The sequence below is a fragment of the Neofelis nebulosa genome, chromosome 11, assembly GCF_028018385.1.
Source record: "Neofelis nebulosa isolate mNeoNeb1 chromosome 11, mNeoNeb1.pri, whole genome shotgun sequence".
Taxonomy (NCBI): Eukaryota; Metazoa; Chordata; class Mammalia; order Carnivora; family Felidae; genus Neofelis; species Neofelis nebulosa.
In genome coordinates this window covers 18,903,827-18,930,608 of record NC_080792.1, presented here as the reverse complement: position 1 = coordinate 18,930,608, position 26,782 = coordinate 18,903,827, and the positions used below count along the sequence as shown (strand labels likewise).

Genomic DNA, 26,782 nt, shown 5'->3' with positions numbered 1-26,782 from the left:
CTTACAGTGGAGGAAGGTGCCCAGGATAGTACATTCATTACAAATGGCATTTGTTTCCAAATTTCAGGTATCATGGGCCAGTAAAATGTCCAAAAATAAAACTTGAGAGTATATAACAGTGTTTTACATTTTTTATTTTGCTCACTAGAGCCATTAAAAACTAGTACTATCTTCATTTTTAAAAAATCTTTTATTCACCAAAAAAAGAAAAATAGTAAGAACATAATCTAGAATAAGCACTCCTTTAAACTGAAAAAATTTAGCTTTATGAAAAAGACTTACTACATTGTTTATGTTTCTGCCATTTCACCATAGAGCCGTGGAAACTTTGCCACAGCCCAGCATAGGTTTGTAGCAGACTCTTGGAAATTTCTGATCGGTGCATAATTTTGCTGACTGTGCTGGGCACATACAGGGTAAAGTAATTCTCAGTGTGTGCCAAAACAACAATTTTTTCGTGATAACTGAATGTAAAGCATGGTGTTAAGCCTTGTGCCAAACAAAAGTATTTTCAAAAAATTTCATATAGTGCGGGGAACTCATTTAGCAGATGTTAAAAGTCAATAAAATAAAAATAAATAAATAGAATTAGATAAACTGCAGCTAATAAAATAAATGCCAAAAGATGCTATATTGTTATTAAACGTATGAATAGTAATTGCTATGTATCTATTAAGATTTGTTTATCTTAGAGGGAAAGAGTGAGTGCGTGTTGGGGAGGGGCAGAGAGAGGGAGACAGAGGATCCATAGCAGGCTCCTTTCTGTGAGCGCAGAGCCCTGCGAAGCTCGAACTCAAGAATTGTGAGATCGTGACCTGAGCCGAAATCAAGAGTTGGCTGTTTAGCCAACTGAGCCACCCAGGCACCCCTAATTGCTATATTGAAAAGGATTTCATTCTAAGGTAAGCAGAGAATTCTAGGGTAGGGGAAATCACTAGCCACCTTCTCCAGGCGATTCTCCCCTTCCATGTGAACAGAACCCCTGTATCATTGAAGGTGGCAAAGTTGTCAGCTAATGAATTACATTTCTTGTGCTTCCTTGAAACTAGGAGAACCGGTGTGTGGTATAATTCTGACCAGTGAACTGTAATCAGACGTTAAAAAAGAGGCTCGACTTAACTGGCACAAGTCCTTTTGCTCTTTCAGAATTCTGCCACTTCCTGCCTAGAAGGTGGATGCTATGCTAGATGTGCAGTAGACCATTTTGTGACCATGAGGCAACTGAGTTAGAGCCGAGACAACTGCAGGCATCTTGGTGTGGCTATATTTAGCTGTTGAACCAGTGACGGCCACCTTCTGATTGTATGAGGAGCAGCAGCTGAAATTATGCCTTAATTCGGAAGGAAGAGGAGATTGATCATAAGGGATATAGTTTTGAATCCATAGTTGGATAGAACATCATGAATAAAATGCTGTCGTAAAGACACAAGTTGTGTTCAGACCTGTGTACTGGCCCCATTACACATGCGTGGCCTGGGCTCCAGAGGCCTGGACTCCTTACCCAGGCCTGCAGCTAACCACTTGCCTTCTTCAGTTCTCTGTTATCTCACCTGAAGCATAGGAATCGATGCTATTTTTCTAAAGTCCTTTCGATTTGAAAATTCCGTGATTCTAATTAATCCATCTGGCTGGGAATGAGTAGATCAGAATTAACAGGCAATAGGTCTTGCCCCTTTCTAATCACAACACAACCCAAATATTGATCTTTCTAAAATGAAAATCTAATCAAACCTCTCCTTTGCTTAAAACTTTCCAGTGGTCCCCTATTGTCACCAGAATAAACAGACTCCTAGCATGGCGTATGAAGCTCTTTGTCATTGGGCTCTAATAACCTGTCCTGCCTTGTGTCTCACTGTTCTGTTTCATCCACCTTGCCCTCTTTTCTCCCTTGCCCATCACCTCAACCTCTCCCTTCTCCCCCAACACAATTTCCAACCAATTAAACCCTGTGTAATCCCTTTATCTGGTTGTGTTCTCTCTCATTTCCTGGTCTTTAGACATGTTCTTCTCTGTCTTGCTATCATTCTCTCCTTTGAGTGGCTAACTACTACTTATTCTTTAGGTGTGGGTATGGAAATCGCCTTTCCCTAGAAGCCTTTTCATACCTATAAAATGGGGTTAGGTGCCCGTCTTAAGTTCTGTCTTTTTCTTTCTTTCTTTCTTTTTTTTTTTTTTTTTTAATGTTTGTTTATTTTTGAGAGAGAGAGAGAAGGCCCAAGTAGGGGAGGGGCAAAGAGAGGGGACAGAGGATCTGAAGTGGGCTCCACACTGACAGCTGAGAGCCCGATGTAGGGCTCGAACTCACGAACTGTGAGATCACGACCTGAGCCAGAGTCAGACACTTAACCGGCCCTAAGTTCTGTTTTGACACCTTGTCCTTATAAGTCTTCTAACACTATTCAGAATATATTCAAATTACCTGTTTGCTCACCTGTCTCCTGAACTGGAATGAACTTCCTTGAGGAAAAGAACTCAGTCTTACTTCCTTTTGTTTCCCCAGTGTTTATAGTGACACTATAGTTATCACATAACTGAATCTTTGGATGGAGAGGCTGGGACCAAATTACAGAAAGCCTTGAATGAGTGTCAGTCTAGTTTGTTGAACTTTTTAATACTGCCACTAGAGTCCCTTTTATGAGGGAATCAGTCACGATGGCAGATAACAGCTTCATTCTCCACCTTGCTTACTCAGTGAGACACTGTGGAACAGTGGAACATCTACATAAAATACGTATTTTTGTGCAAAATTAGATTGCATCTCATACAGATTAAAATACATCCGTTATTGGGTACCACCGGTTTAAGGAAAATTCTGAGAGATAAAAGTTAAAATTCATAATATTGTCATGAGACTTTTTTTCTGTCAAAAAGGAAGATACTATCAGTGTCTTAATTTTAGCTTTTTATCACCTTGGTCCATGTTGCAGAGTGGCTCTCTTATGGAATCATAGATCAGATAAACCCTCAATTACAGAATGCAATATGAGTTGGAAAAGGAATAAATTTATCTATCCCTTTTTGTTATCTTAACAACCATTTTTTGAAGGCTCGTTCCTTAATATCAGAAAGAATATATGATTAGGAAATTTGAAGTCTTAGGCATCCGAGATTATTCCTTGAGAACATCAGTGTCATTATTCCTGGTAGCATTAAAGTCATAAGCATCTTATTAATCAAAAAGGCTAGAAATCAGAAGGTTTAACTTGAAAACTGTCTTCATCTTATCTTATTTACAGGTTTTGCTTGGAATAAGTTGTCAAGACAGATGTGGAGTTTTAACTTTTTCTGCCTTTGTAATTCCAAAACAGACCAAAATAATCATACTCCAGTTAATAAATTTAAATTTTTTTTTAATGTTTATTTTTGAGAGGGGGAGAGAGAGACAGAGTGTGAGGTGGGGGGGGGGCTGCAGAGAGAGAGGGAGACAGAGAATCCGAAACGGGCTCCAGGCTCCGAGCTGTCAGCACAGAGCCCGACGCGGGGCTCCAGCTCACAAACCGCGAGATCATGACCTGAGCACAAGTCGGACACTTAACTGACTGAGCCACCCAGGTGCCCCTGTATTTACTAGATTTAAAATGTGTGTGTTAAATAGGCCATTTTCCTCCCTCCTTCTCCTGGTGCACACATGGCCTGCCAGACCTGTGGGGATCTTGGCTTTGTGTTACCCAGAGATGGTGATTTGAACGAAAGAAGAGATGCTTTATGAGAATTTTACTGACAAGATCACTGAATGAAATGGAAAGTGATTTACAGGAAGGGGTGACAGAGCTGTAGGGAACCTGCTTTTCCTGCTGACCTGGGCATCCTCACTGTGAAGGTAGATCACACTTTGTGGGGGGGGGGGGGAAGCAAATACCCTGGGGGGCCATTGCAAGGCCAGGGATGTTTGGAAGTACGCTTACTGATTCTCCCTTTTCTGTCGTTTCGTTGGAAGGTGAGTGATCACATCCTTTATGCTGTCTTTCCTACTTTGTCAGAAAAATGATGGAAAATATCAAGAAATCGGCCACTTAACGGTTTACTTTGCTCTCAGGATAAAATTGTCAGAGTGGCGAGGCAGCTGCCTCCAGAGTTCCCATACACAGGCTGCAAGAAATCAGCAAGGTCCCTAGTATTGTCAGAATGCTCCTGCCTGTAATGAATACAGAGATAGTGGAGTGCCGTTAAGGAAGATGATGATTGAAATGCTATAAAACATTGTACTTAAGAAACCTTCCTTCCCCTTCACAACATTGCTCACCAAGGATACACCTTCAGGGAGCCCTGTCCCTTATGGGGAAGCCGTGGCTACGTGTGCTTCAGGATGTCTGCAGAGAAGAGCAGTGGGGGGTTCTCTGCAGCTCTTACAACTTCCTAGAAGTAAAGAATAACAGAAAAGTGGTGGATTTCTTAACATTTTGAAATACTCTGACAGACTGGGGCCGGGAGCTGCATTAGAAAGGTACATGCAGTAAAGACAGATATATTTACACTTTAGGTTCATAATGTGTGCAAAGTACTGTGCTTGGTGGTTTGGGAGATACAAAGTTATGTGAAACATAGTTCTTAACCCTCAAGGAGCAACAAACTTGATGCAGAAAAGGGACATGGCTTATATTGTAAAAAATACCATGTGACAAGGGATGCATAGGTGCTAGCAGAAAATAGAGACCAGTGGGCCACCTTTTTTTTAAGGAGTTTATGCTTAACCGACTAAGCATTTAATCATCCACAAAACTTGAAGCTTTACATATGGCATCTACATGGCTAAATGTGAGAGTAAAATTTGCAAATACATGTATAAATGAAGTCATGCATTTCAGGATGTTTCCTCCAGGAGGCTCTCCATATATAAGTACCTTTTCAGTTTATGGCATGAGTCGTTAACCCAAGGCCCATGGTCTCCTTGAAATACTTCTGCAGAATTTGGTGGCTGTGTATATGCATTGTATGTAGTTTTCTGGGGAAAAGACTGATGGTTTTCAACAGATTCTGAAGAGGTTCTGTGGCAGAAGATATTTTGAGCCAGCAATAACAAAGTGCATTCTCAGACTTTTATCTGGGCTTTACAGCTTCGTTCACTTCATCTCATGTCCGTTGCAATCCATTCTCCTTGAACAATTGGCTAGAACAGGGGCACCTGGGTAGCTTAGTCGGTTAAGCATCTGACTCTTGGTTTCCACTCAGGTCATGATCTCACAGTCTATGAGATCAAGCCCCACATCGAGCTCTGTGCTGACAGCATGGAGCCTGCTTACAATTCTCTCTCGCCCTCTCTGCCTGCCCCCCACTCTTCTCTGTCTCTGTCTCTCTCTCTCTCTCTCTCTCTCTTTCAAAATAAATAAACTTAAAAAAAAAAAAACAATTGGCTAGAGCATAAACACGAGTAAATGTTTTTATTTGTTGAATGCATCAAAGTTTATATGCCATGCTCTTAATTTTGAGAACAGACAAGCTGAATGTGCTGTTTGTGATGAGCCCTGACTGCCGTTTGTGGAGTGCCCCCGGGTGCTGGGTGCCAGGCAGGACACCTTGCACGCCTTCATTCATTTAACACCCGGGCTCTTCGTGAAGGATAGCTATTCTTACCCCCAGTTTACAGACTAGGAAGATGAAGCTCATGAGTACTGTCCTCAGCCCTTAGTAAGATATGAAACTCTGGTGACTCCCCTGTCTGAAATCTGAAGCATGTGTACCCCTTAACCCGTCGGCTCTGCGGTGCTACGACTTGTAAACTGTTCTGTTCCTTCCCCTCCAGAAACAGACAACCTCTTCTGAATTGCAGCTTACTCTTCGCCACCCGGGTTGCAAGCTTAATGGCCCTTAGGCGTATGTATACAAATCGTTAGCGTTTTCTTCAACATAAAAAAGTACATGTCAATTAAAATCTAAATCATTTCATCAGATTTCAAAGTAATATTGAACTTTTAATTTGTTTACCAAACTCGCGTGAAGAATTTACCACATACCTGGCCTCACTGTACTGGACCAGTAGAGTAGAATGTGGAGAAACATAGATGCTTATGGGGGAGACTTTTTACAACTACCCCTCTCCCTTCTCCATCCCTCATCCCTGCTGGTAAGCATCAGCTGTGATGAGAAGTGCGACTGACAGAAGCAGCTGACATGTGAACTCTTAGGTGCAGAAGAGTGATGAGTACCGCATAACATCATTTGAAGCCATCTCCAATTTGTGCAGTGCTGGGTAGGGAAAAACCTTGTTAGGAAGTTAGGGTGCCTGATATGTTTCGAAATGATATATACTTATTCATACGTAATTATTATGTAACCAAAGCCCTTTAGAACATGGTATGAAATACTGTAGCCTAGCTTTCTTGTTTAAAGTATGTGGCTGGGAGCACCTGGGTGGTGGCTCAGTCGGTTAAGCGTCTGACTTCAGCTCAGGTCATGATCTCGCGGTCTGTGGGTTCGAGCCCCACGTTGGGCTCTGTGCTGACAGCTCAGAGCCTGGAGCCTGTTTCAGATTCTGTGTCTCCCTCTTTCTCTGACCCTCCCCTGTTCAAGCTCTCTCTTTCTGTCTCAAAAGTAAATAAAGGTTAAAAAGATAAAAAATAAAAATAAAGTATGTGGCTGAAGAAACTGTAAACTTGGGGTCTTTTAATAATCTTAATGTTCAAAACCCCTTTTCAGTTAAAAAAAAAAAAAGAAAGAGAAATCCAACATGGTTTACATTTTGAAAATACGCTTCAAAGAAAACATCGCCAAAGTAAAATTTCTCTGTTGCTCTGTCTTTTATTTTGTAATTTCAGGTAAGGCGCTGACATTTCTACTGTTGCAGCCCCCGAGCCCCAAACTGCCCCCCCACAGCACGATCCGAAGAACAGCCATTGATCTGATTGGCCGTGGCTTCACAGTCTGGGAGCCTTACATGGACGTGTCTGCAGTCCTCATGGGGCTTCTCGAACTTTGTGCTGATGCCGAGAAACAGCTCGCCAAGTACGTGCTCAATCCCAGTTAATACGGACGGGTTTTGTTTGTGTTTTGTTGGTTGGTGTTTCGTTTGTTTATTTCTGTTGGAGGTCATTGATGGCCCTTGATAGAGTGTGCATTTTTAATAGACCAAAAAAACAAAAAAAACAATAGACAAACATCTCTATATATGAAATGTTGGTTATAGACCATGAAAGGGAAGTACATTTCTATAATTTGGGCACAGTTGGGATTTAGCATTGATTGATTGATCTATGACATAGTTTTTCAATTATGCTTATTGGGCCTCTTATATATAACATTACATATTATTACCTAGTAGTAGTGTAAACATGTCACTTAGAAGGAAAATTATATTTATACTTGCTCAGAAATGTTTTACTTATAATAGAATACATGGACATAGTTTGGGGAGTTACCCTTCATACTCTCAGTGATTTTTTAAAATAAAATTTATTTATGGGCACCTGGGTGGCTCAGCAGGTTCAAGTCATGATCTTGCGGTTCGTGGGTTCAGGCCCTGCATCAGGTTCTGTGCTGACAGCTCAGAGCCTGGGGCCTGCTTCGGATTCTGTCTCCCTCTCTCTCTACCCCTTGCCCACTCGTGTGCACGTGCATGGGCACTCTCTTTCTCTTTCTCTCTCAAAAATAAATATTAAAACTTTTTTTAAAAAATGCAGTGTATTTATTTATTGAGAGAGAGAGAGAGAGAGAGCGCACATGCGAGTGGGGAAGAGGCAGAGAGAGAGAGAAAGAGAGGATCCCAAGCAGGCTCCCTGCTGTCAGCACAGAGCCCAGCATGGTACTCTATCTCATGAACTGTGAGATCATGAGCTGAGCCAAAATCAAGAGTCGGACACTTAGCTGACTGAACCACCCAGGTGCCCCTCATAGTGATTTTTAAAATCACGCTTTTTAAGGCTTCCCTTGCACACAGGATATGACTGACCATAGGAGGTTGCAGAGATGAGGGTCCTGGGAAAGGCAGATGAGTTGAGGGAGCCACTAAAGTCAGTAGGAAACCGTTGGTAGCCAAGTGGCCAAGAATGATGGGAAGGGCTTGGGGGTGGTGATAGAGGTTCATCTTGACTAATTCCCCAGAGGAAGGTGTTTGTTTTTGTTTCTTTTCAGTATAGCCATCTTAGCTGGTGGGAATTCCTAGTCAGGAATCCTTGAACTGGCCCAGGTGCCTCTCTAAATGCAAATGTTGTCACCTCTTTGATTTTTCTCAATGGGCATTTCATTCTTATCTTTGTTAACCTTGGAAAAATCTAGAAATCTCTGCCCTTTTCATCATGGTTGTCTTTCTCATAGCCCACGGTTTCCTTATGACCCAGCATGACTTTGGGCCTGTAGTCTTTCTGCTGGCGGCACTAGGCTCGGGAAGTGGAGACCGAAGAAGCTAGTAGAGGCTGGACTGTGGCTTTGCCTGCAGATTGGGTATTCCTGACCCCGAGTCCCAAGATGGGTTGGTAGGAGAAGGAATTTATTCTAGTTTAGGCAACTGTCCCCCCCCCCCCCAAGTTCTGTCATACAACCACACTTCTAAACATCACCTCTGTGTCTCCCTAGCTGTACGCTCTTCAGTAGGTCACTTCACCTCTTAACCTCGGTTCCGTCTACAAGTTGGGGCTAGGTAAGCACCTGCCTCATAAGGTTGATATTAAGTGTGTTTGTATTTGCAGAGTGCTTAAAAGAGTACGTAGCACATGTTAAAAGGTTGAATGGATGTTCCCAACAGGTGGTAGTGTCAGTGGTGACGCCATCCATTGTCATTGTTTCAATGTTCCACAGACCAAGAGCAGCTCATTTCTAGAATGAATAATTGACATAATGGCAGCCAGCACAGGTTTTGGATACAGGAGGCCTGCAGTTCTTGATTGACTTTAAGAATTAGGAAGAAAGTGAGCCTGTGAGTTGGAAGCAATAGTAAGAGGCAGCTGGCCTTTGTGCAAAGCCCAGAACATATTTCCAACCCTTCGCTGTCCCCCTTGGCTGCAGGTGCCCTGTACAGCCTCCAAGGAGTCTAGAATTTTGTTTTGACCTAATTTTATAGCCTATTTTCAAGGCTGATCTAAACACAATTTCAACAGTGTGCAGTCTTGTTTTGTTGCCTGGGAGAAGTAATGGGCTTTATTTTAGGCATAGTATTTAAAATTTGCTTTGTTTTGTTTTTAAATCCGTGTACACAAAGCTTCTATCAGCAAACATAAAGATGTGCTGTGTTTTATCTACATGTATGTCCACAGACACAAATACTTTAGCGCTTCAGTACGTAATTTAAATCTTGCTATTACATCCTTTTCTGTCATGAAGATTAGTATAACTCTCTATACACAGCTCTGAATAAATGAATGTATCAGCATGTAGCCTTGAGGAGTCCAATGTAATTTTCATCATGATAAATTGCATAATAAGCAAGAAAATGTTTGCTTATTAATCTATAACAAGATTTAGATTGAAAATGGCCTGTTCCATCCATGAATACTTGGTACAGGCTGTGGAAGGACCGAGATGGGGCAGAATGGAGCAGGGACATGTACAGGGGGGACCCGCATGATGCCGGCCTCCTGGGCCACCCTTTTGTGCCTGATTTGCTGTGTACATCCTAACGGTGCTCAGCTACCTTGCTTCTGACTGCGATGTTACACATGCTTTATGAGGAAGCTTTTATGGTAGGCTTGTGCTTTTTTAAAATTCCAGTTAACGTTAATTGAAAAAGAAAAAAAAAAAATACACAACGCTTCCCTCTTGATTCCCATTCTTGTGAGTTTGTGAGGGAGGAGACTGAGGAGGGTGGCTAGTCCAGGCTGCTGCCTAGTTCTGGAGAACACAGATGATAGCAGAGTTTCTTTCTTCCTCTCTCTCCCACATACTGACATCCTCTGTCAGAGATGATTTCTGAGAGGTCTCCTGCAAGACTATGGGTGGCCCCATTGATAGGGCATTTTTCCAAAATTCAAATGCCTTTCTTTTAGAGATAGAACTGAGAATTTTCCATCTCTGAAATAAAAATAAAACCAGTTGTTTTCTAATATTTTCAAATATTTCACCAAACCTTAAACTGTGTTAAGTAAGCAAGCTTTTACTGAGTAGTTGATACTCGGAAGGGACAGTATGGGGTATTGTATAGTTACAAAGTTGCATCAAAGATCCGGTCTCCAAGGCACTTGCTGTCGGAAGGAAGGGTAAGATGTGCCTGGAGGTAATCACGATGGGAAGTGAGAAGCAGTGTGAAAGGTATGGACGCCCAGCGTTGGGGGGGCGGGAGGGGGGGAGGGGGAGTCACGGCTGGGTGCTCAGAAAGGATGCTGGGAAGAGTTTTCTTTGCATCTTTCATCAGGATAATTGTGAGGAGGGGCAGAAGAGCAAGGACCTGCAAAAGACAGACGGGAAGTACAGGCATGCCCAGCAGATGCCCAAGTGCTCCTTAAAACGCAGGGCAAGTGACTAGACACACTGTTTTACATTGTATTCATTAATTCCTTGCAGAACCTCAACTGTGGGGTGTGCCCAAGTAAAACTTGAACATAAGCCTCCTCCCCGGTTATCTCTGGGGAATAGAATTCCGGGCTAAAAAGAGGATGGGTTTTACCTTTTCCTTTATAAAATGATGATAAAAATGATAATAGAAGATCACAAAGCAAATCCGAGAGAGGTTCTGTCTCTTGTCCACAGAAACACCGGTCAGTGAAAAAGGTGAGTTTCAGACCTAGGTCTCGCTGACCCAGGTCTGCTCCCGCCGCTCTCCACCTCGCGCCTGCGGAGTAATAAGATAGCCTGTTCAGAGGACGTGAAAGTGGTCAAGTCAGAGTTTTCAGCGTACTTTCAGATTTTAAAAACACACTGAGGGAAATCATTTCCATCACGAGTTTTGTACCTTCTGGAAAAATAGCCTATTTTTTTTTTCAACGTTTTTTATTTATTTTTGGGACAGAGAGAGACAGAGCATGAACGGGGGAGGGGTAGAGAGAGAGAGGGAGACACAGAATCGGAAACAGGCTCCAGGCTCCGAGCCGTCAGCCCAGAGCCCGACGCGGGGCTCGAACTCACGGACCGCAAGATCGTGACCTGGCTGAAGTCGGACGCTTAACCGACTGCGCCACCCAGGCGCCCCAAAAAATAGCCTATTTAAATATCAGGAAGCTCCTTGAGTGCCTGGGCCATGTATTATGCATGTATTCATGTTTATTCATAGCACCTGTCACATGATTTGCATTCAATAGACACTTAATTAAGTCATAGAATTTTAGAGATGAAACTCTTCAGCAGCATTCAATCCGGTGCTCTCAAGATGCTATTCAATAGAAACAAAGTTGGAAGAGCTAATACAACTTGCCTGAGATCTCAGCAGTCCTGGAGGAGTAGAGACTGTCACTCGAGCCTCCCGACTCCCATTCTGCTGTTCCCATACCCGTATGGTTATGCCACCCTTTATGTGACAGATGATCTACAGGTAGACTCTCTGGGGAAGTTTTTAAATTGATGATTATGGGCTGCTCATTCACGATGGACCGTTGAATAGAAAATGCAGGCTGCATTGCATTGAGATCATAGGTAGAGCCATCTCAACAAATGGTGAGAAAAATAGAAACATGTAGTATTATGTTTTTTATAAATCCATCATTTTTTAGATCAGCATGGTTATGTAAATAAGGATACAGTGTTAGAAACGGTTGAAAATCTGACTTTATAAATGTATGGAAAAACTGTTGTGCTACTGGAAAACTAGACTCCATTCTCTACGCGTTGTGGTCTGTTTATGGTTTTGTTTTCCTAGTTCATGTTGCGGGGCCTTTACTCTGAAAGAGAAGGGCAGAGCCGTTTTGGCCCCCACTGCCAAAGGTGGGCGGTCTCTCATCTGTTACTGCCACGACTGAGGGATGTTAATGAATTGCCAAAACCCACTGCTTTTCTGGGATATTCAGTTTACCAAACTTTCAAAGAGAAACGTATAGTCACTGGAAACCATGCATGCTTTGAAAGCCCCATATGTTAGAAATACTCTTTTTGAACCACATAAAGTAGAATTGGAGAAAAGGGAATTGGCATTTTAACTCAAGTTTCAACCACACTTTTAAAAATTTGAGCGGCAGGGAGTAGAAAAAAGAACACATCATACAAACAATAAGGCACTTGAGGATTTTACATTTAAATTATTTTTCCTGGGGCGCCCGGGTGGCTCAGTCGGTTGAGCACCAAATTCAGACTCTTCACTAGTTCACAATCTCGCAGTTTGTGAGTTCGAGCCCCGCGTCAGGCTCTGTGCGGACAGCTCAGAGCCTGGAGCCTGCTTTGGATTCCGTGTCTCTTTCTCTGTCTGCAACCCCCAACTTGTGCTCTGTCTGTCTCTCTCTCAAAAATAAATAAATGTAAAAAAATTTTTACATTATTTTTCGTATTCATATGACATCTATTTTTAATAGAAAGTTTATAATCTGAGGGAACCATTTGACTAAATCTTGTTAGCACAGATTTTACATTACAACTCCTAGTTGTAAATGTGTACAACATATGGGAAATAGGTCTAAAAGACAGGCACTTGTTGGGGCCTTCGCCACATTTGCGTTTAAGAAACTGATGCCACCTTTGAGTTATCAAATTTAAGGTTTAACATGACAAGAATTAACGATTCTTGATTACATTAAAGACATTTATTAGTACATCTGTTTTACCCAGAAGGGGTAAGATGGAACTCCCAGTTGTTCTGTAAGTATGCATATTCCAGATAATTTCAGTCTTTGTTCTCCATGAGCCTTGTTTTCAGTGCCCTATTACTCTTTGACTTGGTCAGCTTGGACTTCCATAACTCATACCACAGACTGGTATTGAAATTTATTTCTCGTAGTTCTCGGAGCTGGGAAGTCCAAGAACAAGGTGCTGACAAGGCAGGTCTCTTAATGAGGCCTCTTCCCTGGGCTGGTAGGCGGCTGGCTGCCATGTCGCGGTGTGCCCACCACTCGGGGAGAGAGTGAGAGCAAGCTTTCTGGTGTCTCTCCAGTGGGCACAGATCTCATCATGAGGGCCGCACCCACATGTCCTCATCTGACCCTAATTATCTCCCAGAGGCTCCATCTCCAGAGACCATCACATTGGGGTGAATTTTCAGGGGACACAAACATTTAGTCCATAATACTGTTGACCATGATTTGTGGGTTGTTCTCTGAAAGTCTAAGTGGTTTTTCCCCCCTGAATATTCTCATAGAGTATTCCTTAATTTGACAGATGGGGAAGTCTGACAATTGTAGATGGTGACATTTAACTATAGCGGTCTTACATGTAACTTTTAAAATGCTTTTACCACAATGGAGTAAGGGTTAGAACAGGATTAATGAGCAGTCATGTAAGGAATGAGCTCAGCCTGAGTGAACTATTTTTCTATTCATGATTTTTATTTACAGTATCTATCATCTCTGGTATTTCATATGGGATGTGTACACCAAAGTGCTGAGTAAAATAGAGAGTATGTCATCTCATATTTTTTAAACTAAAGACCCATCTTATAAACCTAAATAGCAAATGATCTGCATAACAGCCAGATAAGCAGGATCAGATGAGAAGAGTGAGTTCTGTGTTCACTCACATACAGATTCCAGAATAAGGCAGACACCCCTTTAATTTCAGACCTCTGAGCGTATGATCCTTCTTCATTCAGTTAGAATCCCACATTAAAATATATCACATACACAGTGCACCTTTGACTTGCAAGATAACTACATGTAGAATTAGACTTCGTCTGTTGGGACCACCAGATCAATTACTTTGACTTCATTGCCTGGTCAGTTCAGCCAAATAACTGGCTTAAGTGATTTTTTTTCCTGCCGGATTTTCCGGGTAACTTCATTTAGCACATAACTATCCAGCTACCACGATGTCCAAGGGCTGCACTAGGCACTTTGGGGGGATACACAGGATTAGAAGGCATGGTACCTATCTGCACAGAGTTCACAATACAAAAGTAATTCATAATGCCTGGCAGAATCAGATTCAGTGCTAAGAGCCTAGAATAAATGGGTTTTGTTGTTGGGTGTTTTTGTTTCACTAGATTGTAATTGAATGCTCTAGCAATTGCAGACCAACACGCAGGCTTGAGCAAGAATTGAACGGAAGGGAGGGAGGAGAGTGTGCCAATGGGGAGAGGGTCGTGGAGAAGCATAAGCCACATACTATAGTCAGAAAAGAAATGGAATTCTAGGGACGGACTTTGAAATTATCCTGGCCTCAGGAGCATGGGTGTTGAAAAGACTGAGTTATGAGTTAGTGAAACTAGATTATGGAGGACTCAGGACCTCAAGCCAAGGAGTTTAAGATTTTTCTTAGAAGCACTGGGACCCAATGAGGTTTTTAAGCAGGTTAGCCATGAAATAAAGTTAGTGCTTTTGGAAGATTACTCTGGCAGTGGGGCATTAAGTGGACTACAGAGGAGAGAAAAGGTTTGTCTTCTTCCCCTATGCCTTGGCCACTCCTCTCTGTTCTCACACGTGAAACCTTCCATCCTGTGCACTGTGGCTATGCTGAACCTGTGCAGAACCTTGACCTCAGAACAACAGAACCTTGACCTCAGAACAACAGATGTGTCCACATTGTGACGTCCTGCACTTAGGCCGTCAGACACTGATGGTGGGAATCGCTCAAATGCACACATCGACGCCTGTGCACATTGTGGGGTGTCCCTGCTTCTGCTGAAATCATGGGCAGTAGTCGTATGGGTCTTTGGTTAGCTTCCTTACCTATTACCCTACAGCTTCTCTTCCAGACCCCAAACTTGACCACTTTTCCTACCACAAGAAGTTTGCCGATTTCCCCAAATTCACAAGGTCATTTGCTGGGATGGGTTAAGGGTGATATGGGACTAGGCCTTTAACTTGAAACCAGTGACCTGCTGTTAGTTCATCTCATTTTCTTTTCACTTTGTTTCTGCTTGTGAGAGTCATCTTGGGCCAGAAGAAGCATCTATTGTATGTATAATATAGGTGAGAGGCTTGGCTGGAGGTTTTTCCATCTGCCTGCTCATTTAATCTTCTCAACAGCCTTGTGAAGTGGGTCCTCTAATAGGCCCATTCTACATACCTTGTGCTTACTCAGTCCAGGGTGGCCAAAGAGCACAGCATAAGGTTAGGGGTACAGTATCCACTCGTCACTGGTCATCCTCAGGTGAACACACACATGCGTAGCCATTCATTCCCATTCTCCCCTTCTCTTTCTCCCTTCCTTCCCCCTCTTCTTGGCTTCCCACTAAACTTTTCTCCAGAGGGCACAGAGAAGGGCTGGAAGAGCAGTGGGTGGTGAGTCTGGTGGGATCCTGTTTGTGTGAGTAGAACTCTGGTTTCCAACTGCAAGAGGTCACAACAGCACGCAGCTGGGAATAGACGGGACTCTTCTGTATGTATTCCGGAAGGGTCCTCCGACACTTGGCCTGCAGAAGGCAGATCCCATCCCTTAGCCACTAAGGAGGCGGTACCGCCACAGGGATGGCAGACAGGCAGCCAGAACCACGAAGTTCAGCAGGGGCAACATGTTGTCTATCACCATGTTTCCCTTGATACGATGGAGCCCATTAGGCAGCCCCCTCATTAACATATGTATCTGTGCTTCACTGGCAACCCTTACCGCAGCTCCGTAAGCTTGGTCTTCTCATTCCTGTAAAGTTGGGTCATTTGTACCACACATTAGACTTCTATCTTCAGCTCAATTTGATCTTTTTGAGGACTGTTTGAATCCCATTTCTGCCATTTAGTACAGTTGCTTTCCATTACAACCTTCTGTCCACACCAATTGATTGATAACTGTGCGCATCTTCATTTAAATTGTGATTGACGTTGAAAAGAACAGAGCTGAAGTCCACGTGTTACCACATACCACTGGAAACCTCACTCAGGGGTGCAGTCTAGCCGTTCATCCAAAGTCGCAGAGTTTGGTCATGTGACCAGTTCATTAATCCAGTTAACCACAGTATGGTCAAGCCCCTCCCCCCTTTATTTTCTCCAAAGGTCCCTGTCCTGAAAGACATCACACTACTACCTTGGCTCCTCACTGAGCTCTGGACCCAACTTCCCCTTCACAAAATGCTGATACCACCCCCTTCCTGGGCAGATGCGTGAGGACATAGTGTAGGAAAGTTCAATTTCAAACCCAGACCTCAGGTTCCACTTCCAGTTCTTCCTCCCTGCCGTGCCTTCCAGACATGGGCCAGGCTGCCCAGGAGATAGACATCCTTTCCCCATGGCTGACTGCCAGGCAGGGGTTGTTGCCTGGGGATCTTTTCCAACTCCCAACATTCTGTGATTTTATTGATCTTAGGAAATTTGAGTTAGGTTTGCTCAGAATTACATAGTTAACATACCAGTTTTGCTGGTTTCAGCCTTTTGATAATATCAACACCTTTTTGTATTGGCGAAAGAAACATCATACAGAATCTAGAACGTGTAATCAGCTTTTGAATTTCTTAAAATGTGATCTAAACGTTACAATAATTATTAAGCAATCCAGGCCAACAGTGCTCACACGGCGAACATTTCTTTTCTGGAATTCTCAATAGTAAAGTTCAATCCAGAAAAGAAACTGGCCACCTGCCCCGCCCTGCTTTACTGTTAAGCGCCTCTTTCCAGCCCCTACCGAGTACCTAGGATGTCAGGATCGTCTTTGGAGGTGATATGTGCGCCCTGGCGGGCTTCCTGTTTCTTGCACATGCGCACTATATGTGCGTACATCCGCTCACATCTCTTTTTAGTGGTAAACATCAAAGGAATGCTGTCCACCCTCCTCTCTGAGATCCTGCTTTGTATCTACCCTCAGCTTGGAAAAAAGACTGGAGACCATTAGCTGTTCAGTCAAAGATTTAAGCAATGTAGCAGTCACAAAAAAATTATAAGAGGAATTCTTTATAATCAATTTACCTTTCTGTTAACAGTGATCAGAATGCCTAATGCATACTTATTTTCATCTAAAAGTTAAAATAATGATTCTTAGACTAATCATAGAAATATTTGTAAACTTTTTAAGAATTTTTAGTAAACATAATTCAGTTTACACGTGAAACATGCATGCTTATTTAATTGGAGCAGGAAAAATCTTCATATAATTTCTTATGGGTATTTAAGTGTCGAATTTATTTAACTAGAGGGAGAAACTATGATGCATCTCTTACTGAGTAGCAAAATGCCCCTTGTGTACAGCTGATGTGTGGATCACATCCCACATTTTAATAAAAAGTCTTAACTAGTTTTCACAGTAGTCCCTGTAAAATGTACAGGAAGCCTACAACAGAAGTCATATTTAGGTTTTAGGGTTGGCAAAGGAATATAATATCACTATCCTATGAGAATAGTCTCACAGCTTGGAAGACTTATTTCATCATGTATATATGCTTATATATAGCCTGGACAATGCCATGCCTATGATCTTTATAGAGAGAAAATAAGTATCCATTAATATAATTTTTGCATCAATAGAAAATAACCATTGGCAGAACATGCTGACCAGTAGATTGGTTCTAAAAGTATTGACCATGAGGTAAATTAACAGTACTGAGGTTATTTCAAACTAAAAATAATTATAAAAACTAAAAATAATTATAAAAACTAAAAATAATTTTGCAATTTTCAGTTCTTTTGAGAATTCTATGGACAGAAGTGAATTTTGCTTCCTTTCAGATACACGTCCTTAAATGAAGCCTTTTTATGTGGCCTTACAAACAAATTATTACCTTTCATTTTTTTTTTAGCAAGAAAACTGAAAATGCCCAGCTCAGTCTTCTTTCTTGCCTTACTCTGAGCTTTGGGATGTGCGTTCAGTACTAGTTCTTGATAATTTGTTAACAAGGTGTTTTTAACACTTTGGACAGATGCACATACTGTTTTCAATCTTCACGGTTAATTATTCGATTTTGTATTTGATGCCAGAACACCCTGACTCCTAATCACTGCTCATTGTTACAAGTCCATTATATTCTAACTGTTTGAGTGCTCCCATTGACCTTGAACTGACATTATAAGCTGTGTCTAATCTTTTCAGTCTATATTTCTAATGCTTCTTTTCTCTTTTCCTTTTTTTCTGATCCCTGTTTAGCATCACAATGGGGCTGCCTCTTAGCCCGGCTGCTGACTCCGCCCGCTCTGCGAGGCACGCCCTCTCGCTCATTGCCACTGCCAGACCACCCGCCTTCATCACAACTATCGCCAAAGAGGTGAGGGAGCCTCTCTGGGTGCTCCACCTTCTCACTTAGAGGAATTATTAGACCTTGTGAGCTGAGGGTCCATATCCACCAGTAATCTTTCCAGTTTGTTCTAGAACAACGCAAGCTAATAATCTCGTGCTGAAATGAATAGATACGAACCTGTGTGCCTGCACAGTGATTACCACAGCAATGCCTTCATTACCTGCGCTTTTGTATTCATTTCTGTTCTCAAAGTTAACTCACTTGCAAATATTTGAAATTAATTTTTCCATCTGAAATATAGCAGGCTGATTCTAATTAAAATATGCTATAGGTATTCATATTTTACAAGTATAAATTCCTGCCTGTAATCAAAACTTAACTTATTTAACACTGGCTCTTCAACTGTAAACAAAAATGTAAGTCATAAACTTGCTAATGGTTTTTCCTATTACATGTCGCAGATAAAGACTTGAATGCCGATTGATTCCCACGTTCTTAGTGTTCTAACTAATTGCCCACATCTAACTGAAAAACTAGTAAAGAACAATGAGCCAATTATAGGATCTTTCCTATGGGTCTTAGTAGTGGGAGAACAAGGAAAGGGTGATCGGCTCCTATATTTTTTTTAAAGGTTTATTCCATTTCAGCATGAATAATGTGCACAGTTGGTGTCCGTGGGGTATGAGCTCTGTCTGAATTGTTTTTCCTGTAGCTATGATGAATTTTTAAAATACTAAATAAATACCTCTGAGTCTGCCCTGATAACCTGAAGCCTACCGGGCCTGTGTCTGCCCCAGAGCCATCCTTAACAGGCATGCAGCAAATACTTGTGACGTGAAGGTAACTAGAAAGGAGGAAGGAAGGTCCTAATAGCCGGTTGTATCGGTTTATATGAAGTGATGGGACTTTGAATTCATACCTAAAATATGTAGAGTAAGGCTGTGTGTTTTTCTAAGTGTGTAAAGTGAGATTACACTGTATTTAAAATATGCATGTGTAATATTTTTATAATTTATAGATATTATATATTTATATAAAGTATATGTATGAATGAACAGATTTATTAGCCACGGAATTTTTTTTTTTTTACCAGTTTTTGTATCAGTTGAATATGCATAGGTAGTAATATTGAGAATATTGAATAAACCTCACATCAGTCTGACCACATACACAGGTCCTATAAATGCCAGGCATAAAACTGCCTCTTTAAAGAGTAAATAAGTATTTATGTTAATTGTGTTTTTGAAATTAATTTTCACCATTTCCTTATGAATATTTTTAAAGTTTATTTATTTATTTTGAGAGAGAGAACGCGGGTGCATGAGTGGGGGAGGGACAGAAAGAAAGGGAGACAGAATCCCAAGCAGGCTCCACGCTGTCAATACAGAACCTGACGTGGGGCTCAAACTGACATCATGACCTGAGCTGAAACCAAGAGTCAGATGCTTAACTGGCCGAGCCACCCAAGCACCCCCACATATGAGTATTTTTAAATGAACTGTTAGAATAGCCGCGCCTTGGATTTACTGTACTCCAGCATTTGGTTAGAAAAGGTATTTTTTTAAATATTTTAATGTTAATGCTTTGCGAATTGCCAGTTGACTCCCACGTTCTTAGTGTCCGACTATTTCAATGTAATAGTTGACATTTACTACTTTGTAAAAATAAGTTTACCACTTCCCTTAGAGTTTTGGAGTAAAATCCTGAAGTTCTTCTCACTGTTACTACTGACCCCTCCCCTGTCCTCATGCCTACTCCTCCATGGCTGGCCCAGCGCCCAGCACTGTTCTTCCTCCTCTGAATGATGAAGACTTACAGTCTGTATGGGAAGAAAAATCACATTGGACTTACATTCTTTACAGTGCCTGTTGTTTTTGGAGGTATATGGGAAATACGACACTTTATATGGGAAATACGACACTTACAATGATGCCTGTTAGACCCGAAGTGTTATATAAGCATCATTTACTATTACTTGAGAGCAAGTCTCCTGTCTTTTGCTTGCTGGTATCTTCTAACTGCTGTCCACCTCAGCACCAGATCTACCAAATTCACAGACCTTCAGTCTGTCTTTGGAGAAATCTCATGGTAATGTTGTCTTAAGGTCTCATATAATACCCGGGAACTTAGCGAATTTTATCAGAGAATACTCGCTGAGCTTTTACTGTACTAAATACTTTTCTTTTGCAATCAAGTGTTTTCTGACCCACCCCAAGAGGTTTGTTTCTGTTGATTCTCCTTTTTCCCCTACTGTATTAACAAGTGAAAAACAAACTAGTGGCTGGGAATGCAGAACTGAGTGGAGCGTCAATCATACCTACAGCACGGAAATGTTTCCACAGGTGCACAGACACACAGCTCTTGCAGCAAATACCCAGTCACAGCAGAGCGTGCACACAACAGCTCTTGCACGAGCTAAAGGGGAAGTTCTGAGAGTCATTGAGATTCTTATTGAAAAGATGCCCACAGATGTTGTGGATCTTCTCGTAGAGGTAAGAATATCCTGCTGTAAATGTGGCAGCAACAGCCTAAATCAGATAGGTCAGTGCAATATAGAAATCAGCATTTTTATTTCCAGCATCTCAAAATGAAAGAGAGACGATTAAACGAATTAGCTTTTGTACCATTTCACAGGACCTTATTCAAATTTCGTTAACAAATCAAAATAATCGTTGTGTACGCTTACCATTCACAGGGAACTAGTCTATGTTGGAGTAATTCTTAGAAGAGTATGTCCTCTTTAATGCCTTCCATTATGAATCAAACAATACATGTAGTGTGTTTGAATAAAAGCTACCCGTATTGTAGATAAATCTGAACCGCCTTTGAAGTCAACAAGTCTTGTTTCTTCCTTTTACTGTTCTTTCTTTTGTTTTTTTACAGGTAGGAGAAAGAATAGTTGATAGTATAAAGTAAATCTCCTGTAGCTTTAGTAAATATAGTGTAGTTTTAAAGTAAATATTGCGATCAAACTGTCTAGAATTTTCATGCAAATGAGGCCTAAGTGAATAATTTAAATTTTGGAAAATTAAGTATTTGAAATTAACTTTACATATGTATCTTTTCTATAAAGGTTATGGACATCATTATGTACTGCCTTGAAGGATCTTTAGTTAAAAAGAAAGGTCTTCAAGAATGTTTCCCAGCCATCTGCAGGTAAAGAAACCTTCAGTAGCATGCAAGATAAATAATTTCTTCTGTTTGTTTTAAGGAAATGCCATCAAATCATCATCATTTTTTAATTTAGTTTTTAAAGTTTATATATATATACATATACATATGTATATATATGTGTATATTTTTAAAGTTTATTTATTTGTTTTGAGAGAGAGAGAGACAGAGCAGGGGGAGGGACAGAGAGAGAGAATCTCAAGCAGGCTCAGCATGGAGCCCACTATGGGACTCAAACTCACAAACCATGAGATCATGACCTGAGCCGAAATCAAGAGTTGGACACTTAACTGACTGAGCCACCCAGGCATCCCTATTTATTTATTTTTGGGAGAGAGAGAGAGCACACAAGCAGGGGAGGGGCAGAGAGAGAATCCCAGGCAGGCTCCATGCTGTCAGCGTGGAGCCTGACGTGGGGCTCGAACCCACGAACTGTGAGATCATGACCTGAGCTAAAATCAAGAGTCAGATGCTTAACTGACTGGGCTACCCCGGTGCCCCTCAAATAAATAATTTTTACTAACGAATTCTTTTTGAAAAATTTTAGCAGGATGAGTTTGTAGTCTGATGCCTGCTTACATTCTGAAAACAAGGCAGCTTACAGTCAAAAACACAAATGTGATAGAACCACTATTTGAAATTGGGTCATGAAGAGATTTTCTCAAACCTTAAAAAAATGAGTAAGAGATAGCATCTATGGAATATGTGTGTGCTCTCACATTCATTATTCAAATTAACATTTCTATTAAGAAGAGAGTCTAGGAAGCCTTTGACTTAGGAGAGAAGATACACTTTTCAGCCAAGGGAAACCTTTATGCCACATTTTCACTGGTAAGTTTCTTTTTTTAATATAAAGATAGCAATTTCCCATGGTACTACTAAGTGTAGGTGTTTTTCCCTGGGAGAAAACTGGCCAAGAGCAGTAAAAACTTTCATAAACAATGTTGCATATGTTAAGCACAACCAATAATTTTAGATGTCTATAGCATTTAACTGTTATGAAACGAAAGTTTTTAAAATGTCAAATGTAGTCATGTTTATTTTTCCTTTAAAGTAGTTTTTGGTTCTTAAAATGTTTATAGCTTGGGGAACATTTTGGGTTTTTTTTTGTTTTTTTTTTAACTCCAAGGGGTCAGTGGAAATAGTGCTTAAGTCTATTGAAAATCATGGTTTTTTGTAGAAAATAGAACAACCAGTTAGTCATCGTTACATAATGTTTTTCCTTTTAAGACCAGTTTAGTGATTTCCTTACTTATTTTTTGCTTTTACTTTCCATTTTGCTTTCTCTGAGCGTACGGTAGCAAAAAGCTTTATTTTAGGCTGTAAGCTTAAATTTTTGCCTGAGAGTAGTGATGTTACATGATGCGTAGTTACGTCTTCTGTATCTCCTGGCATTTGAGCAAGTCTTTGCTGAATTAATTGTACTCCGTGAGTCTTCCAATATCTACAGTAGACTTTATATTGTAGTCTCGTCATTTTGCTGTTGCTGAGTCATAGCACCCAGAAATGAAACCAAGAACACCTACACGAAAAGATTATGCCGGAATATACATGTGTACAGATATGTATTTTCTTGTGGTACAGATTAGGCATGTTAGAACGCAGTAATTTTTTAACACCATGCCACATTAATTCTGGTTTGCGTTCCTTTTGTTAAAAATCGTATGTATAAAATCTTTTCACACAGTTAATTGGTAAGAGTACATGTAGCTGTTATATTCCCAGTCACTCGTTCTCTAAGGACATGCCTATGTGAAATGGACACTGGGGTGTCACTTTACAGATGTGATGATTATTGCAGAGCTGAATGTTAGCAAAGCCTTCCTTATGGCGTCCGTCATGGCGAAGTAAATAAGCGTCCTGAAGTTAACGTGACAAAATTGTTCGGTGTTTAAAGGGCCTGTCTTTGCCCTTGCTGGAATCCTGCCTGCCTCCCAAGAGGCACCCTCAGTTCCTTCAGTCGCCCTAGTTTACCGGAGTCCGCTTTTTTTGCTGGTATCTCATTGCCAAAGAGTAAGGGTTCTGCTGGATTGCTAAGGAGGCATGCTCAGTAGCAGGTTTTTCTGATTTGGCAGAAAGCAATTGTATTTTGTTTATTAATTTAATAACGTGTATTGCACACCTACTGTGTATCAAGTATAGCTAGGCCCTGGGGCTACCATGAGGAATGAGATGGTATCCTCACGGAGCCCACAGGGTCTAATAAGGTCAGTACTTATTAAGGTGAATAATTCCAGGGTGCTGTGTTATGTGCTAGAGTAGAATTACATACCAGAGAGAGGGTTGGGGATATGGAAGGCTTAGAAAGTTTCACAGATGAGAAAGCAGAATAATAATAACAACAACAATAATAACAATAATAATAATTAATAATAATAATAATAATAATAGAATCTGAGGAAGTTTCATAAAAGGGAAGGCAGACTAATAATGCTCTCCTTCTATTAAAGGAGAAAAATGTTTTGATAAAAGTGGCTGCCAAACAATTAGAAGGATTTGTCTCCCACAAGGGTTTGAGTTGGTGGGGGCAGAAGTGGTGATGGGTTCTGGGAGAGCTTCACAGAAGAGTTAGTGGGGTGAGCTTCACAGAAGGAACAGGAGTGTGCCATCGGGAATTGCAGAAAGAACCAGACCAGTAGATGTCTGGAGATACAAAAGTACAGCGAGAGTTTGGCAAATGCTGGGTGGTGGTGGCCGGAATGTAGGTTGAGGAGGAAAGTCTAACATAGTGCCAGAGTCTAGGGCTTTGAATTCCATACAAAGGAATTTGGCCATTATTCTGTAAGTAATGGAGAATCAACAGAGTTTCAGCGAAAACATGTAATTCTTTGGCCAGAATGTAGTTGATAAGACACAATGGTATGAAACTTCAGATTTATAACAAACAGTTGTTAGCTACCTCTTAAGAAATTATGTTAGATATTACTACAGCTGTGAATATATAAGCCACATAGGCCCATTTATGTGAGAGTCAACCCATAAGCAAAGAAAGATGATTAACAATATAAGGTTGTGGATTATACTAAATGTTTGTTAGAATAGGCAATAAATTATGGAGGACTTCAGAGAACATTCAGCTCAGATGGGACCTCAGAAGTTTTACAGGTGCCATGCTACCTATTGGCTGATTTGCACTAGGTTGATAAATGAACAAAAACAAAGATACCAACATATCAACAGAAGTTAAAATTATTTTATTGAGTAGCTGCCATGTCTATGCCATTGTACTGGGTGCCTTACGGCGCTTATGAGCCCTCTACTTACAAATGCCCTTCACTAAATATGAAACTGCAGTCAAAGTCAATGATGTGAATATCTGTGGTCCAGTCAGGTGGCATTTGTTTTTAAAATCTTTATATAATATTGTAGTCTTTTTTTTGTTGTTGTTCATTTTTCTTCTTTCCTTTACCCGATTATAAAGACGCTATGGGTTTTAGCTTAGGCTAACTTCTGTAATGTTGCTATATACCAGCATTTAGTTGTTATGGCTGCTAGATCAAATCTTAAAAAGGTGTTAAAAAAAACTTCATTTAATGTTATTTTTAAGTGACATATTTGTCAAAGCACCCAGGAGAATGCTCGTGATTTAGATATTCAGAGAATGTTAGTTTCCTATGGGTCTCTCTATCTTAACAATAATGTAAACACCAAAACGTATATAAGAAATTAGTTAATAAGGATTTGAAAGTATTTTATAGGCATAAAGAGTATACAGAATGGCATTATTTTCGTATATGTAAAAATTGGTTTACTTCTCAAAATATTAAATAATTTTTAATCAATATTACAAAGGTGAGTCTAACATCTAAAGTTAGGAGCTAATGTAGTATTCTGAAGTCATCAAATACTTAAAAATCGAAAGTACTTTGACTTGGGTTATACATAAAATTCAGTTTCCTGTGAGTACTGCAAGGAAGTAGCATCATCGAATGCTGAATAAGCCTGAGATTGGCTTTCTTGGCTTTTTGTTTTGTTTTTTAAACTTGACTGATATGCATCTGTGTTTTGAATTTTCAGTTCAGGATTTTAAAATTTTAATTAAAATTAACACTCTGACATTGAATTGGCAATGTCTCTAAGATTTTCCTTATTGTTGGCAATTTGGCAGTTATTTCGCAGATTGCATGTTACAATAAAATTTCCATTTTACTGTTGTCCTGAAAGTCTTGGGTTTTAGCTTAGGGTGATCTCTGTATGTTGTTATATACCAAGAGTCAATCTTATTCGGGTTTGCTTATTGATTCATTTATTCATTCAGATTTATTAATGGTTATATAACTCCACATGTAATTTAATGAATGGTGAATTCATCTACTCAGTTATATAGTTAGCCGAATTTCTTTGTTCTCTGACATATTTATTCAAACCTATTTATTTAAAGTTTATTTATCTTGAGAGAGAGTGCCACGCATGCATGCAGATGGGGGAAGGGGCAGAGAGAGATAGAGAGAGAATCCCACGCAGCCTCTGCACACACTGTAAGCTCGGAGCCCAATGCGGAGCCCATCCCGCCAACTGTGAGATCGTGACCTGAGCCGAAATCAAGAGTGGGGCACTCAAGCTACTGAGCCACCCCTGCGCCCCTATTCAAAACATATTTAAGATTTAAGTTACAAATTGTAAATTCACTGAAAGAAAGAAGGAGTGATACAAAAAGTTTGATTTTCCTAATTTTGTTTAAATAATAGCTTTTCTGTTAACTGTTAAAAGTTTTTTCAATATCGTCTGCTTGAAAGTAGAAATGCATTAGAACACATGCCAGCAAAATTTGATAGACACTCCTCCTTATCACTGACCGAGAAAGCCCATTGCTGATTTTATTAAAACATGAGGTTACAGCAGGGTATAAAAGCATAATTTGCTAAAGGTAAGCCCTAAATTTGAATGTAAGCTTAGTAGCTAGTGTGCAAAGAGGGGCAGACCACCCATCCCTAGGTGTTCGTATGATAGAACAGTTATTCAAAACAAGCGTAACTCTAAGCTTGAGATCAGGATGCAACTGAGAGTCTTCATATAAAAGACATAAAACATATATGCAGTTTATAGACCCTGCAGTTTTGGAGATTTCGTGACTCTCGAGAATGTGTTAGAAGGACGCTCACACAACTAAATATTAAACAAAGTATGATCAGTGCTCATTAGTTGAGAGAACGAGGGGTGCCTAGTCGGTTGAGCATCCGACTTTGGCTCAGGTCATGATCTCACAGCTCGTGAGTTCTAGCCCCATGTCAGGCCCTATGCTGACAGCTCAGAGCCTGGAGCCTGCTTCAGATTCTGTGCCTCCCTCTCTCTCTGCCCCAACCCACTCACATTCTGTCTCTGTCTCTCTCAAAAATAAATAAAAACATTAAAAAAAAAAAAAAAAAAAAGATTAGTTGAGAGAACTAAGGACCCAGCTGAGAAGGTGAAATGTGAAAACCAGCATGGAGTACGCACTCCCAGTCAGGCCCTGGGGGGAGTAATGATCTCTAAGTGTGGTTCCTAGACTGTCTTCAAGAAAATTATCTGATTTCTAGGATC

At 40.7% G+C, this 26,782-nt stretch overlaps 1 protein-coding gene across 4 annotated transcripts in view; it reads left to right on the top strand.

The window, feature by feature from the left end:
• Positions 1-26,782, top strand: part of WDR7 (WD repeat domain 7) — a 357,356-nt gene that overhangs the window by 238,930 nt on the left and 91,644 nt on the right. For all 4 annotated transcript variants that reach the window (XM_058691984.1, XM_058691985.1, XM_058691986.1 and 1 more), the window contains 4 exons: positions 6,753-6,939; positions 18,001-18,118; positions 20,434-20,583; positions 21,165-21,247. In XM_058691984.1, coding sequence (XP_058547967.1) covers positions 6,753-6,939; positions 18,001-18,118; positions 20,434-20,583; positions 21,165-21,247 — 538 coding nt within the window. The remainder of the gene's footprint in view (positions 1-6,752; positions 6,940-18,000; positions 18,119-20,433; positions 20,584-21,164; positions 21,248-26,782) is intronic.